Source organism: Mauremys reevesii, linkage group 2 (genome assembly GCF_016161935.1).
Source record: "Mauremys reevesii isolate NIE-2019 linkage group 2, ASM1616193v1, whole genome shotgun sequence".
In the NCBI taxonomy this organism is placed as follows: domain Eukaryota; kingdom Metazoa; phylum Chordata; order Testudines; family Geoemydidae; genus Mauremys; species Mauremys reevesii.
This window is the reverse complement of record NC_052624.1, coordinates 142718303-142732201: the sequence shown is the minus strand read 5'-3', so window position 1 is coordinate 142732201 and position 13899 is coordinate 142718303. Positions and strand designations below refer to the sequence as shown.

General features: G+C 41.5%; 1 protein-coding gene across 1 annotated transcript in view; it reads left to right on the top strand.

Annotated features, from left to right (window-relative positions):
• The window catches only part of LOC120397288, a 121987-nt gene that overhangs the window by 35448 nt on the left and 72640 nt on the right, over window positions 1–13899 (top strand). Inside the window, exon 3 of the mRNA XM_039522985.1 lies at window positions 3833–3967. Coding sequence (XP_039378919.1) covers window positions 3833–3967 — 135 coding nt within the window. The remainder of the gene's footprint in view (window positions 1–3832; window positions 3968–13899) is intronic.

The following is a 13899-nucleotide window of genomic DNA, read 5'->3' as shown; positions in this document are numbered from 1 at the left end:
AAAAAGCACCAAAAAGATGCTATTTAAGGCTAGATTATGTCATGAAGATGCAGTCCAGCTTTGGATCCCATGTAGAGACACCAGAGGAAGAATGCTGTTCAGAGCTCTCAGAATGCAGGGACGGACAGCACACCTGCTAGTCTACTTTTTTTTTGTGAGATGAAGTTCACACTCAGCTGGGTGGTCAGTCATCTTCTCTGGCTCATGGATAAGACAGAGGTGTGGTCCTCCTATCTTTGGCCATGCCTCCCAACCCCGTTTTGGACACTTCACTTCCAGAGATGTGGGGAGAGAACAGTCATTTAGCTCTGCAGAGAGCAGGGCTGCAGTTCTGCCTAGTCTTTGGGTGGACTGCACAAGGTTCCTTATATACTTCCCTTTTCCCCCACTACGCAGACAGCTCAGATTTCAGGTTGTTAACAAGATTTCATAATCTGTGTAAACTGAGCCAGTTTATTGCATTTTTATGAGCCAGTACCATTTTCTGGAGGCAGCCATTTTATGCTTAAGAATTTAACTTATAATTTAAAAAAATTAAAAAGCCCTACATCCTTTAAAGTTGTGAATTTAATGTGAAACAGATGTCAACTGAGGCAGTGATTTCTCCCTGGGTCTGCAGAAAGCCTGAAACAATAGCTCTGAGAGAGTTGTTCTATACCTTATCATATAGATGGGTTGTTTATTTTGAAACCTAAGAACACATTTTAATGTCAACATTGTCACCAATTACACTGCTGATCAGAGTAGGTAGAAAGGATTTATATTAGTGATAACTTCATTTTGGCTGGGTTGGAATAGGATATTGTTGTACCACTTTTCAAATGGCCAAAGGCTAGTGTAAGGGTGGCTTCATGTGTATCTTTCTAGATCTGTTGGACATCTGTCTCTTTGAAACCATCTAGTTTAGAACTAGACTGTTGTTGCAAAATCAGGAACAACACATACTCAATAATTGAGCATTCCTGGGAACCTATGAACTTTACTGGCATTCTGTGTATATATTGTTAGGATCTGAAAAAAACATAGCTGAAAAACTCGCTTAGGGATTTATGGAACTGCCATTTAGCTCAGTGTAAGTTTCTGCACATGAAGTTTCTTGGTTTCTTGCCTGAGTGATTTGTCAAGGGCTGCTTGAGCTATCCTGAATATCAGGATGTTGCTATAGAAGCTTTTAATTCCACGGATTCCTTATAGAACATTTTGTATTATTATTCTGCACAGTTGATACAGAAGTCAGGTTTGTATGTGTTTTTTTGCTACTGAAGGTCTACAGTCTTTAGAATGTGGTGGTATACCTCAACTCTGGAGCAAGATGAGGCCAATGATATGCAACACTGGGTTCTAGCTTGGAGAAAAATGTGGTTCCATTGGGTAATTTAATAGTATGATTGACTGTGTGAGATCTGTCATTATTGATATTGACCTTCTGAAATGTTGCTGCTAGCAAATTATATAGAACTTAATTATATGTGGGGACGTGTGGAACAAATATACTAAAATTTAAATAATAAAGAATTATCGAGTGTTCTGTTAAATTTTACTTACAGTTCTTATTATATATACAAATTCTTAAAAGGCAGTGAGGTGATAGATGCAGTTTTTTTGGCCCCTCTTCAGTGCTTGCTAAGGAGTATTTGTCTTCAGAAATAACTTCACATAATTATTAAATCCCTACCTTTCAAGTAGCAATTAATATCTCCCAATTATCTACTTAGGTATAATTTTAAAAAAATCACTTGTGAAATAATTTTATTCTTCTCCGTCTCTTCTAATAAAGAAAAATATATATTGTGTGTGTGTAATTTCATTAAAATAGTATACCTATATATCTCATTAAATAGTCCAGGTGTTGAGACTGTCAAACACATAGCTGAACAGGAATCTGTGTGAGCCTTTTTGAAAAGTAAATCTCATGACAGGAAAATGTACTACCGAAATTACATTTCTGAAACAGATTTGAGATGTAGCCTAACCCGAAGTTGGGTGTATATATAATTGTAACTTGAGGATTAACAGGTTCTTGTCCCAAAATCAGGCCCGTAAGATTATTTGAAAAATTACCATATAATTTGGGAACCCCAATGTGCACAGGTGCAACACTCACACCATAGGAACTCTTTGCTAAATTTTATTTATTTATACACACACACACACACACACACACACACACACACACACACACACTCTTAAACTTAACAAGGCAGATAGAGAGAACACAGAAAGTACATTTGGACGTCCATACTTACACCCTTATCTTTCTTAACCTACTTAACTATTATCTTTTAGTAGTATCCTCATTTTACAGATAGGAAACTGAGGCACAGACATTTTAGACCTAAAAAGAACAGGAGTACTTGTGTCACCTTAGAGACTAACAAATTTATTTGAGTATAAGCTTTCGTGAGCTATAGCCCACTTCATCGGACGATGAAGCCCACAAAAGCTTATGCTCAAATTAATTTGTTAGTCTCTAAGGTGACACAAGTACTCCTGTTCTTTTTGCGGATACAGACTAACGCGGCTGCTACTCTGAAACCTTTAGACCTAAAGAATCTGCAAATTTAATATACCCAATATGAGATACCTAGGACCTGATTTTTTTTTCTGATTACATTTTATAGCACTTTATATATTTATACTATAGCTCTAAGGTACTACAGTTTCAGTTATGAGCACACACTACTTTGAAGTCTGGGGAACATACAGTTAGGGGACAACTATGAACATGTTGGTGTAAGTGATCTACCTGCATCACACAGAAACTCTGTGGCAGGGGCAGGGATAGAATCCAATTCTCCAGGGCAGCATTCAACCATATTCACTATCAGACACTTTTTTCTTTTCCTGTAATTCCTTCCTCATGTAACTTACAACTTTTTGCAATACATGAAGATGGGGTCCTATAGGCCTCATTCACTGCACAACACTTATTAATTCTTAGAGTATCATCCAGCCCTTCATCAAGTGAATAAGGCAGCAATCTTGTTGAAAAATACAGTATGTGATTATGAAATGAAAGACCATATTATAAGGGGGCTGAATTAAGGTTGCACTAACAACTTTAACAAGGCATTTCCAAATTGAGTCCTTGACATTACAATTTTAACATTCTTTTAATGTAGTGGTTAGGTTTTTGTTTAGTGGTTTGAATATACAATCCTCTGACATGAAAGATGCTCAGGGACCAGACTGAGGCAAAGTGGTGGTACCTCTACTCAAGATCTAGCCACTATCCCATAGTAATTGGATGTTTTTACTATTATGATCAGTAATGAAATGATTAACCATATTTACAAAACAATTATGCTTCAGAATTAAAAATCCATTGAGATTAACTTGAGGCAGTTAATTACTTTTTTAGGAGCATATGCTGATACTTTTGTGGACAGCTCAAATAAAGGCATTTTATATGAAGGATTTAAATAATGTTAAGGAGGAAATAATATTTTTATCCAACTCAGTGGCCTGCTTGGGGGGGGGCAGTCTGCAACAGCTGGGACCCTCCTGTAACCCCGATTTGTGGATCCAACTAATGCAGAATATACCTACCACTAAAAGTGGGTAAAATTTGGAATTTCTGTCATGCTGGAAATTCTAAAATGTCAACATTTGTTTTTGTCCCAAATTGGGGTGAAAAGTGTACATTTTGAACCTTTTCACACAACAGAAATGCTGAAAAATTGCTATTGGGAAATGTCAGAACAAAACATGTTGATATTTTTGATTGAAACAAAATACTTCAGTATTCTGAAATTTCAGTCCTTTGAAATGACCTGAAAGGCTCTGTTTCATGCCATTTCAACATTAAATTGTATTTTTCATATCTTGGCAGGATGCCTTCGAGGCACAACCAGAATTTTCCCAAGGAGCAGATGGAAGGGGAGAATCCCTCTCCGGTAAGGCAACTGTCCTGGGCACAGCTGGGCTTGATAAACAGCTCACAGAGGATGGAGTCAGCTGCAGGCAGGTTTGTAGGGATGTAACCAGGTAAAGAAGTGCTGGGAGTGCCAAGTCCAGGCCCCTAGTGCCAGGGCAGGGCACAGACTGGAGTGTGCAGGGGGTGATACCATGCAGCTACACAACCCTCCAGTGCCCCCACTCCCTGTGGAAAGCCCCAGCTTCTGGGCTGCAGCCCTTCTTCACAGGGCAGGGTCTTGGGGAAGTATTGGGGCTTCCCCTCCCAGCCTGCAGCACCAGTATTCCTGCAGGGGCTCCTCTGTTGGGCAGGGATGCTGCCATGAGCCTGTTACTCCTGTGTGGGCAGTGGGTCCTTGGCCCTGGAGTCACTCCATGCTGCTGTCTTGGCCATGGCCAGGACAAGAGGCATTGGCTGCTGCGTCTCTGCTCAGAGCTGTCCAAGGGGCACGGGAACCTGTCCCCTTCCACCCCATTGTGTCCCTGCTTATAGGAGTTCTGGAGCCTGATGCTCCCAGTCCTCCCCATGGGTCAGACTCTCTAAATTGACTACATCTTCCATAATGCACCAAGAGTCGTGCAACTACCATGATGCACCACACAGGTCAGTCAGAGAGGAGTCCCTGAATTGCATTATAGGAGATGTACTCTTGTAGGGATCTACGCCCATAAGAGAGAATGGGAGCCGGAGCTACAGTTTCCATAAGGCAAAGCATGCACAATAGAGATGCCATTTAATGCAAAAAATAACTTTGAAACAAATGCATTTTGGATCATTTCAGCAAAAAAATATATTCCCATTGGGATTGAACTGACATAAAATGAAGTATTTCACTTTGATTTTCCCAATGGAATATTTTTTGGCAATTTTTGAAATTGCATTTTTTTGTCAAAGAATTGTTCTGATGGAATTTCCTGACAGCTCTGCCTACCATTCCCCTGCATGACAACCACTACATTTATTTCTAATCCTTGAGATGTGCATAGTAGTTCTCCTCTTGTTAGGTTCTTTCTTTCCCACTCAAAATGATTGGCACTTGGCCCATACAATTGTTGTTTCCACCGTGTCTGCTGGAGGCGTTGCACTGTAATGGTTTGCATCCAGAATAATCATAAAAGCTGAAACTATTTTTTTTCTTAAATAAAGGTTAATTTCTGCAGAAACTGATACAGCCACGAAAGAACTACTGATAACATTCAGCAGTGAGATCCAGTGGAAGGGAGATTAGACGTGGACTTGGGAGATCTGGGTTCTGTTCTTGGCTCTAATGTTTGGCTAATGTGGCTCCATGCAAATCATTTAATCTTTTCGCTTTACCTTCTAAGGCTGTAGAAAAAATGATATAATGCATTAATTGACTTCATGGCTTTGCAATTAAAAACTGCATGATAATGCATACTCGGGGGGAGCCAAGTTAAGGTTGCATGTGCAGCATTAACTCTGGCATTTCATGACTTTTGAGCCTCTGACCGTGCAGTCTTAAGTCTCTTAGATATAAGTGTCAAGGAACACATTTAACTGTATTCTCTGGATGTGGTAATATTGTTCAAAAGAAAGATGTATTCTAATAAGGAGGGGGGGAAATGTGATTTAGATGGGTGCTCATATCTTACCTGCCAAGGACACATTAACCCAGAAGAGAGCATCATTTTTGTGTTTTGCAGTGTAAGTCAGTCAAATTTGAGGAAAATATATGAAGTTAATCTTGAGGTGTTTAGTATTTTATTTCTCATCTTGAAGTGAAATTTAGTATCATAGAACTACAAGGGAGTTGGGAGGTCTGAATTCACTCCAACCAGTAGGCTGGATGTTGTACAATCCCATAGATCCTCTGTAGCTGCTATTTCAGCCTCTAAACTCACAAAAGTGGCTCCTGGGCATTCCCCCACATGAGAAATGTGGGCCACTGGAGAGAGAGAATCATAGACTCAGTGGCCTCCCTGGCCCATCCACAACCCCTTTCCCTGCTTTCCATCTTGTGTAGAGTCCTCTTGGACTCCAGCTTTGACATACACCCACTTCTGTGCAGTGAAACCACCCGTTCAGCATTATGGGAAGTCTCCCACAACCTTAATGCAGTTGAGTGAGTTTCATTCTCTCTGATTAGGGTACACTAACTTTGTTATAGCCAGTTAAATTATAGAAACCCCATTACAGTGTATTACATGGGATAAGTCTAGTATGTAAATCCTAAGTGTGACAGACTGACAATTTCCTGCTATATCCTGAATGAACTTTACAGAATTATGTTAAACCATATTGAATTAGGTTTAATACATCTGGAGGGTGCAATGCCACAATAACCACAAACGCAAGTGCATTTAATGAAATATAATTACCTTCTCTTCTAGGGGATGTTCATGTAGTTTCTTTGTTGAAGCCTCTGCGCCCCCAGCAGGAGCAGTATGCATGTTTTAGTTCAAACTCAATTCTCCAGGGACCAACAGACAAGTAAAGGGTTTTTGGATAAAGAGTCTGCTTTTAAATGGGCTCATGTCTGTTTGTTGGATTAGGAAAAAGCCAAGACCCCTGTTCCATGGAGGTCCCCAATCCTTAGGGTAGGGTTGGAAGGACAGGGCCTACCCAGGCCCCCTAAGCCTGGGTGCTTGTTCTGAGATGAAACTGATGAACTTGTAAGCACAAGGAATACCCTGGGATGTAGGGTGACCATATTTTCCAAAGGGAAAACAGGATGCTGCGTGGAGCTGGCCAAAGCCCCCTGCCTGCCCCCTGTGTGGGGCTGGCTCAAGCTCCCCCGCCTTCCCCCTGCATGGAGCTGGAGTAACCACTTGCCCTGCCTACTCCCCTGCATAGGGCTGGCATTGCTGCTTGCCCCCGGCACTTTCCTCTCACTGAACCCTACTTTATTACAAAAGTGGGCATTTGCTCTTGCCAGCTGATGAAGTTGGCAAGATCAAGCAGGTCAAATGCCCACTTTTGCCCCAAAAAAGGTCAGGACAGGGCTTAAAGGGACTGTCCCCACCAAAATGGTACATATGATCATCCTACTTGGATGAGAATTTGGATGATGCTCCTGCCAGAATTTACATTAGGGTTGGGGTGAAATCTGGAAAGTTTATTAGCATGCATGAAGGTTCTTTTACTGTTTTTATTTATCTGTAGTTTAAAAGGCTCTTACAATAAAATAAGCTTGCATGAAAGGAACTGTGTGGTAACTTATAATGGTTAACAGGTGTAATTGCTACAGTCTCTGAAGAGAAAGCAAGCAGTTGTTCTTGGGCAAACTGGGAATAAAAGAGTGAAGGCATGGATCTGTGCATGCTAGAAATACCTTGATCGTGGGGGGGGGAGGGGAAATATTGCCAGAAAGGCAACAGGTTGAGAGCTGGAAGCCAGAGAGTGGGTGCTCTTGCTGGACCACTGAGGGGAAATATGGTGACGTCGCCATGAAATGTGACACTATGTATTATCTAAGTATGTGTAGAGGGGATGAACACAGCACTTTTACATGTTGCATATAACTTTTTTTGTTTTTGTTTTTTAGAGTGGTGTGTGACATGAAACCACAAAGCTAGTAAAACAAATTGGAATGCCTTCATTTAGTGGGTTTCTGAGCAGACTTCATAACGTGACTGTATCAAGTAGAAAAAACTAAAGTTGGATCTGAATCTTGAAGCACTGTATAACAAAGAGGACCCAGGGAATTACAGACCAGTCACATTAATGTTGATATCTTGACAGATAATGGAATAATTATTAAACAATCAATTGAAAGCGTAAGGATAATTGGGTGAGAAGGAATAGCCAGCATGGATTTCTCAAAAACAAATTGTGCCAACCGATCCTTATTTCCCTCTTTGACAGGGTTACTGGCTTAGTGGATAGGGGGAAAGCAATAGATAAATTATATCTTTTGACAGTCCCGCATGACATTCTCGTAGGGAAACTAGGGATGTGGTTAAATGAAATTACTATAAGTGGGTGCACAACTGGTTGAAAGACTAAAGAATAGTTACCAATGGTTCACTGTCAAACTGGGAGGGTGTATTTAGTGGACCTGCTGGGGCCAGTCCTGGGTCCAGTAGTAGTAAATATTTTAATTAATGGCTTGTATAATGGAGTGGATAGTATGCTTACAACATTTTGCAGAAGACACCAAATTGGGGTTAGAGCAGGTAGGGGGGATGCTGCAAGCACTTTGCAGGACAGGATTAGAATTCAAAACAACCTTGGAAAAGTGGTGTGAAATTAACAAGATTAAATCCAATAAAGACAACTCCTCGTTACTTAGAAAGGAAGAATCAAATGCATAACTACACAATGGAGAGTAAGTTGCTAGGTGGTAGTAATTTTTGAAAATTATCTCTGGGCTATAGTGGACTGCAAATTGTATGTAAAATAGTGTTGTATGTAAAATAGAGGAGGGAATTGTCCCACTCTTCTCTGCAGTGGTAAGGCCTCAGCTGAAGTGTTGTGTCTTTTTCTTTAGGAAAGATGTCCAGAATGATAAAAATGAATAAATTTAGAAACCCGGACCTATGAGGGAAGGGTTTTGGTTGTTTGTTTTTTTTTTTGGCTACATTTAGTCTTACCTGAAGACTGTTAAGAAAAAGGTGACTGAAGGTGGACATAAGTCCTCAACCATTTTATAAAGAGGACAGTGATCAATTTCTCTCCATGTCCATTGAAGGCAGGACAAAAAGTCTAAATCTGTACGAAAGGAGAGTTAGATTAAATATTAGGAAAACCTTACTGACTATAAGTGTAGTTAAACTCTGGAATAGGCTTCCGAGGGACGCTGCAGAATCCCTGACATTGGAGGTTTTTAAGAACAAGTTGGACAAATGCCTGTCGGGGATGGTCTAGGTTTACATGCTCCTGCCTCAGCACAGAGAGGCTGGACTCATTGTTTTCTCAAGGTCCCTTCCAGCCCTACATTTCTATGATTCTATAATGCAGGATATAGTAACACTGAAGGAAAAGGCTTCAGGTGAGTAAAAAAAAAAATTACTGCATAGAAGTAGAATTGGGTTACATACCCGGGGTCAGAATATGCAATCCTTATTCAAGTTGGTAATCCCATTGTGGTCAGTGGGAACTATTTGTGTGAACAATAATGACATGGATAAGGAGTATATAATTCATAGGTTCATAGATTTCAAGGCCAAAAGGGACCATTGTGATTGTCTAGTTTAACCCTCTGTATAACACAGACTACAGAACTTTTCCCCAAAATAATATAATGTATCTTTTAGAAAAAAAATCCTGTCTTGATTTAAAAATCATCAGTGATGCAGAATCCGCTATGAACATTGATAAATTGTTCCAATGGCTAATTACTTTCATTTTAAAAAAATTGTGCCAATTTCCAGCCATTGGATCATGTTACTACTTCCTCTGTAGATTGAAGAGGCTGCTATTAAATATTTGTTCCCAATGGAGATACTTATAGATAAGGCTACCTTAAGTCATGGGTATTTTTAGTAAAACTCGTGGACAGATCATGGACTTGTACTATACACTCCTGACTAAATCTTGGCTGGGGAGGTGGCCCAGGGGCCACCCAAACTTCTGCTGCTGCTCAGAAGGGATTGGGGGGGCGGTGGCCCAAGACTGCCTCAGCAGCGGCCGGTGTGGCTGGCCCAGGGGCTGCCCAAGCTCCTCAGGAGGCCTCTGGGCCAGCTGCACCAGCCGCTGCAGAAGTCATGGAGGTTGCGGAAAGTCACAATCTATGATTTCTGTGACAAACTCCCAGCCTTATTTATAGACTATAGCAAGTCATGCCTTAACCTTCTCTCTTTTAAGCAAAATGGATTGAACTCCTTGAGTCTCACTGTAAGGCATGTTTTTAACCCTTTAATCATTCTTGTGGCTCTGAACCCTCTCAAACTTATCGGCATCCTTCTTGAATTTCCATCTTAATATTACAAACTGTGATCCCTTCTGTCATACGATAAAATCTGACAAAAGTGTAGATGCTCATATAGGTCTTGTGTGATACCCATCAATCTACAGTCTGTTCATCCATTCCCCAAGTTATTAACTAATCAGGCTGGTATGTCACTCCTCTCCATCTTCATCTAAATATGTTTGTGTGCTGTTCATAAACTTTTGATTATAATGTGAAGAAGACTTTTATAAATGATCCTGACATCAACATACCCCTGCACCCCCAACTTTCCTGTTAAACTCGATGGAACTAGTGCACTTCTTTACCAATTTTGTGTACAGAAGGCAATGTTTCTCAAGGCATATCAGTCAACAATAAACAGTCAAACTCCCAAGGAGAATTTTCAGCAAGAGCCTAAACCAGAGATCGACAACCTCTGGCACATGGCTCGCCAGGGTAAGCACTCTGGCAGCCCGGGCCAGTTTGTTTACCTGCCACGTTTGCAGGTTCGGCCGATCGCGGCTCCCACTCGCTGCAGTCCCAGGCCAATGGGGGCCACAGGAAGTGGCGCGGGCTGAAGGATGTGCTGGCCACGGCTTCCTGCCACCCCCATTGGCCCGGAGTGGCGAACCGCAGCCAGTGGGAGCCACGATTACCTGCCGTGTTGGTGGTTCAGTCAAACAAACTGTGCTGTTCAGGGAGATTGCCTCCTTGTGGGGAGAGTGAAAGTAGTCCAAACAGAAATTCACTATTTTTCAGCAGCCTGCAAATAACTGATTCCTAGGCCTTCAGGAAGACAGATGTGCATACAAAGAAAATAAGAGTAGAAGAGTTAAGGGACAACTATGACATCAAGGCTGCAGGCACCAGAGATGGAAGAAAGGGCTGAGTCAAGGAGACAGAAGAGATGGAATTGTCTTAGGGCATGGTTACACTTGCAGATGTAGAGTGCTGTGAAACCCATTTGTGCAAAGCCAGCCACAATGTCACGCATGTTACCCAGAGTCATGGTTTTTGTGAGCAGGATGAGGTTAATAGCCCTGCAAACTTGCATCAACACAATTCCAATGGTTCACTTTCCCACTCCAAACTGGTCAGCAACCAATTGGTAGCTGTCTGGAGTTGCCAGCTTCCAGATTGCAATATCCACCAACTTCTCCACTGGCAGGGCAGCTCTCAATCTCGTTTTCTTGCGCCACAGGGTGGGAGAGAGCTCAGCACACAGTCCCATGAAAGTGGCTTTTCTGATCCGAAAGCTCTGCAGCCACTGCTCATCATCCCAGATTTGCATGAAGATGTGATTCCACCACTCAGTGCTTGTTTCCAGAGCCCAACAGTGATGTTCTACTGTGATGAGCATGTCTGTGAATGCCACCTGCAATCTTGTGTTGTATGCGTTATGTGAGTCAACGTCCTTGTCGGACTCCTCATTGTCAGTTTGTAGCATAAGGAGTAACTCGAATGCAATTTGTGACGTGCTGACGAGACCCATCAGTATATTCCTCACAAGTTCAGTATCCATTCCCACAGACCGAAAGGGAAGACAGAGCATGCAGTACAAAAAATGTTGAAAGATGGAGCCAAATGTGAATGGAAGCACAGGGATTGTTGGGATGCGAAGTGATGCATCCCGGGGCATTTGGACAGGGCCCAGAATGCCCCACACTCCCCACCAGGCCCTTTCCCACAAGCCACAGTGCCAGAATGGAAGAGGTGCTCTGTGGTATAACTGCCCATAATGCACCACTCCCAATGCTTCTGCAAGTGCTGCAAATGTGGCCATGCCACTATGCTTGCAGCTGACCATGTGAACACATGGCAGTGCTTTCCCTGCTGCGGTCTCTGAGGGCTGGTTTAACTCTCAGCGCTCTACAACTGCAAGTGTAGCCATGCCCCAAGAAAAGCACTTCTATCTTTGATATGTTTAGCAGAAGGGACAAATTTTAGTCAAAGGCATCAGAGAAGATTGAGATGTAGTAGTCATTGAAGATGTTGGAAGATATGTACAGTGTAAAATAATCAGTGTGAAGCAGTGGCTAAATAAGGAATGCAACAGCAGTCTCTACCTTTAACTTCAAGTGCTGACATTGTGTGGGAAGACAGCAGAGGATTGAAAATTGAGCTGTCTCCTGAGATGGAAGTACAGTAGTACCTCAGAGTTACAAACACTTTGGGAATGGAGGTTGTTTGTAACTCTGAAGAAAACGTTATGGTTGTTCTTTCAAAAGTTTACAGCTGAACACTGAACTTCATACAGGTTTGAAACTTTACTATGCAAAAGAAAAATGTTGCTTTCACCCTTTTTAGTAGTTTGTTTAATACAGTACGGTATTGTTTGCGCCCTCCCCCCTCACACCCCAAACACCCCTCCCCTTTTTTTTTTTTTTTGGTCTGCTGCTGCTGACTGATTGCATACTTTCGGTTCCAAATGAAGTGTGTGATTGACTGGTCAGTTTGTAACTCTGGCGTTCATAACTCTGAGGTTCAATTGTACTGTAAGACGAGGAGAGCCATTTAATAGGAAGGAGTAGAAACATGACGAGGATATTGAAAATATTTGCAGGTGAGCCAAGAGGATGGAATGGTCCAAAGTGTCCACAGTTATAAATTGGTTGAAGGTACAAGATGTAATGGAACATCTGACAATGGCAGCTGTGAATGCAGCAAGATTTGAGAGACTGGATGAAATTATAGAAAAAGGACCAAAGAAGGTGTATCTCATAAAAGACTGGGTGATGTGAGGAAGATCTTGGGGGACTAAAAACAAGAGGGAAATAAAGCAGAATTAGAATAGGAGGGGGGAAATTAGTAGGAAGAAACATTTGAGGTGGTAATATTAATGGGTAAATGTAATTTAGGTTGAGAATTGAATTCCTTTTATTTGGCAGAAGAAAGAGTACAGCTAAAAACAGTTGTGAGGAGGCTTTAGTCTTTTAAAATGACCAAGCATTACCAGCACCTTGGAAAAGCAGAAGTGGAAACTGGACTTTGCAACTCCATCAAATAAAATGTCATTTGTATACCTGAGAATTGTTAGAATTTGACACCCACGGCTTCCCATAATATGTAGATAATTCCAGCTCTTAATATTTCATCCACTTTGATCCTCTAACTTTTCTCCTTTAAATCTGAGGTTTAATAAGGCAGTTGGGCAATAGGATTTATATTAGCAGTGTCAGTGTGGCATTTGATTAAGCAAATCTTTCTAGGCTTATTATTTAAAATGCTGGATTCTCATTGCTAGGGCTTAATTCCTGCCTTTCTAATTTTATTACAATTGTAGATTCAACTTGCATTTTAATTGTCAGTAGTTTTTCAGAGTCCTCACTCTGTTCTGGATTGTTAAAACCAGAGAAGATTATGGCTGTCTTAGACTTTTTATTTCCACAGATATGCACTTTATGGTTGGAGGCGTGTGTGAGAGAGAGAGAGAGAGTTTTTCCCCTCATGAGTTCACCCTGTGGAATGCAATATCTCCTTTACAAGGCCCCAAGGAAAAGGGTTATTGAATAACAGAGTTTGGTTTTCTGACCTTTACTTCATAACAAAACCCTTTTAAAAAAACCAAGTTTTACTTTCAGACAGTCCTCTTATGGAACTGTGTGGAGCTATAATGAAACTACGTGACTGTATTGCTAGTTCTGTAGTCTTGTTCTTGTGGACTGGCTTGGATTCCCCAATAAGACTATCTATTGATTTTTAGCTTTAAGATAAACCAAGAGTTCCTTTTTTTCCAGGCATGTTTACATGAGTAAATTACATATTAATGCCAGTGTGATGGCTAGGGTTGCCAACTTTCTAATTGCACAAAACCAAAAACGCCTTCCCTGAGGCCCCGCCCCTGCTCTCTCCATTCCTCCCTCCCTTAGGCCTGGTCTACACTAGGAGTTTGTCAAATTTAGCAGCGTTAATTTGATTTAACCGTGCAACTGTCCACACCAGGAAGCTAATTAGTTCGACCTAGAGGGCTCTTTAGTTCGAATTCGGTACTCCACCCCGACGAGGGGAGTAGCACTAAATTCGACATGGCTATGTCGAGTTAGCCTATGTGTGGACGGAAATCGACCTTAGTAGCTCCGGGAGCTATCCCACAGTGCACCACTGTGTTGACGCTCTGGACAGCAGTCCGAGC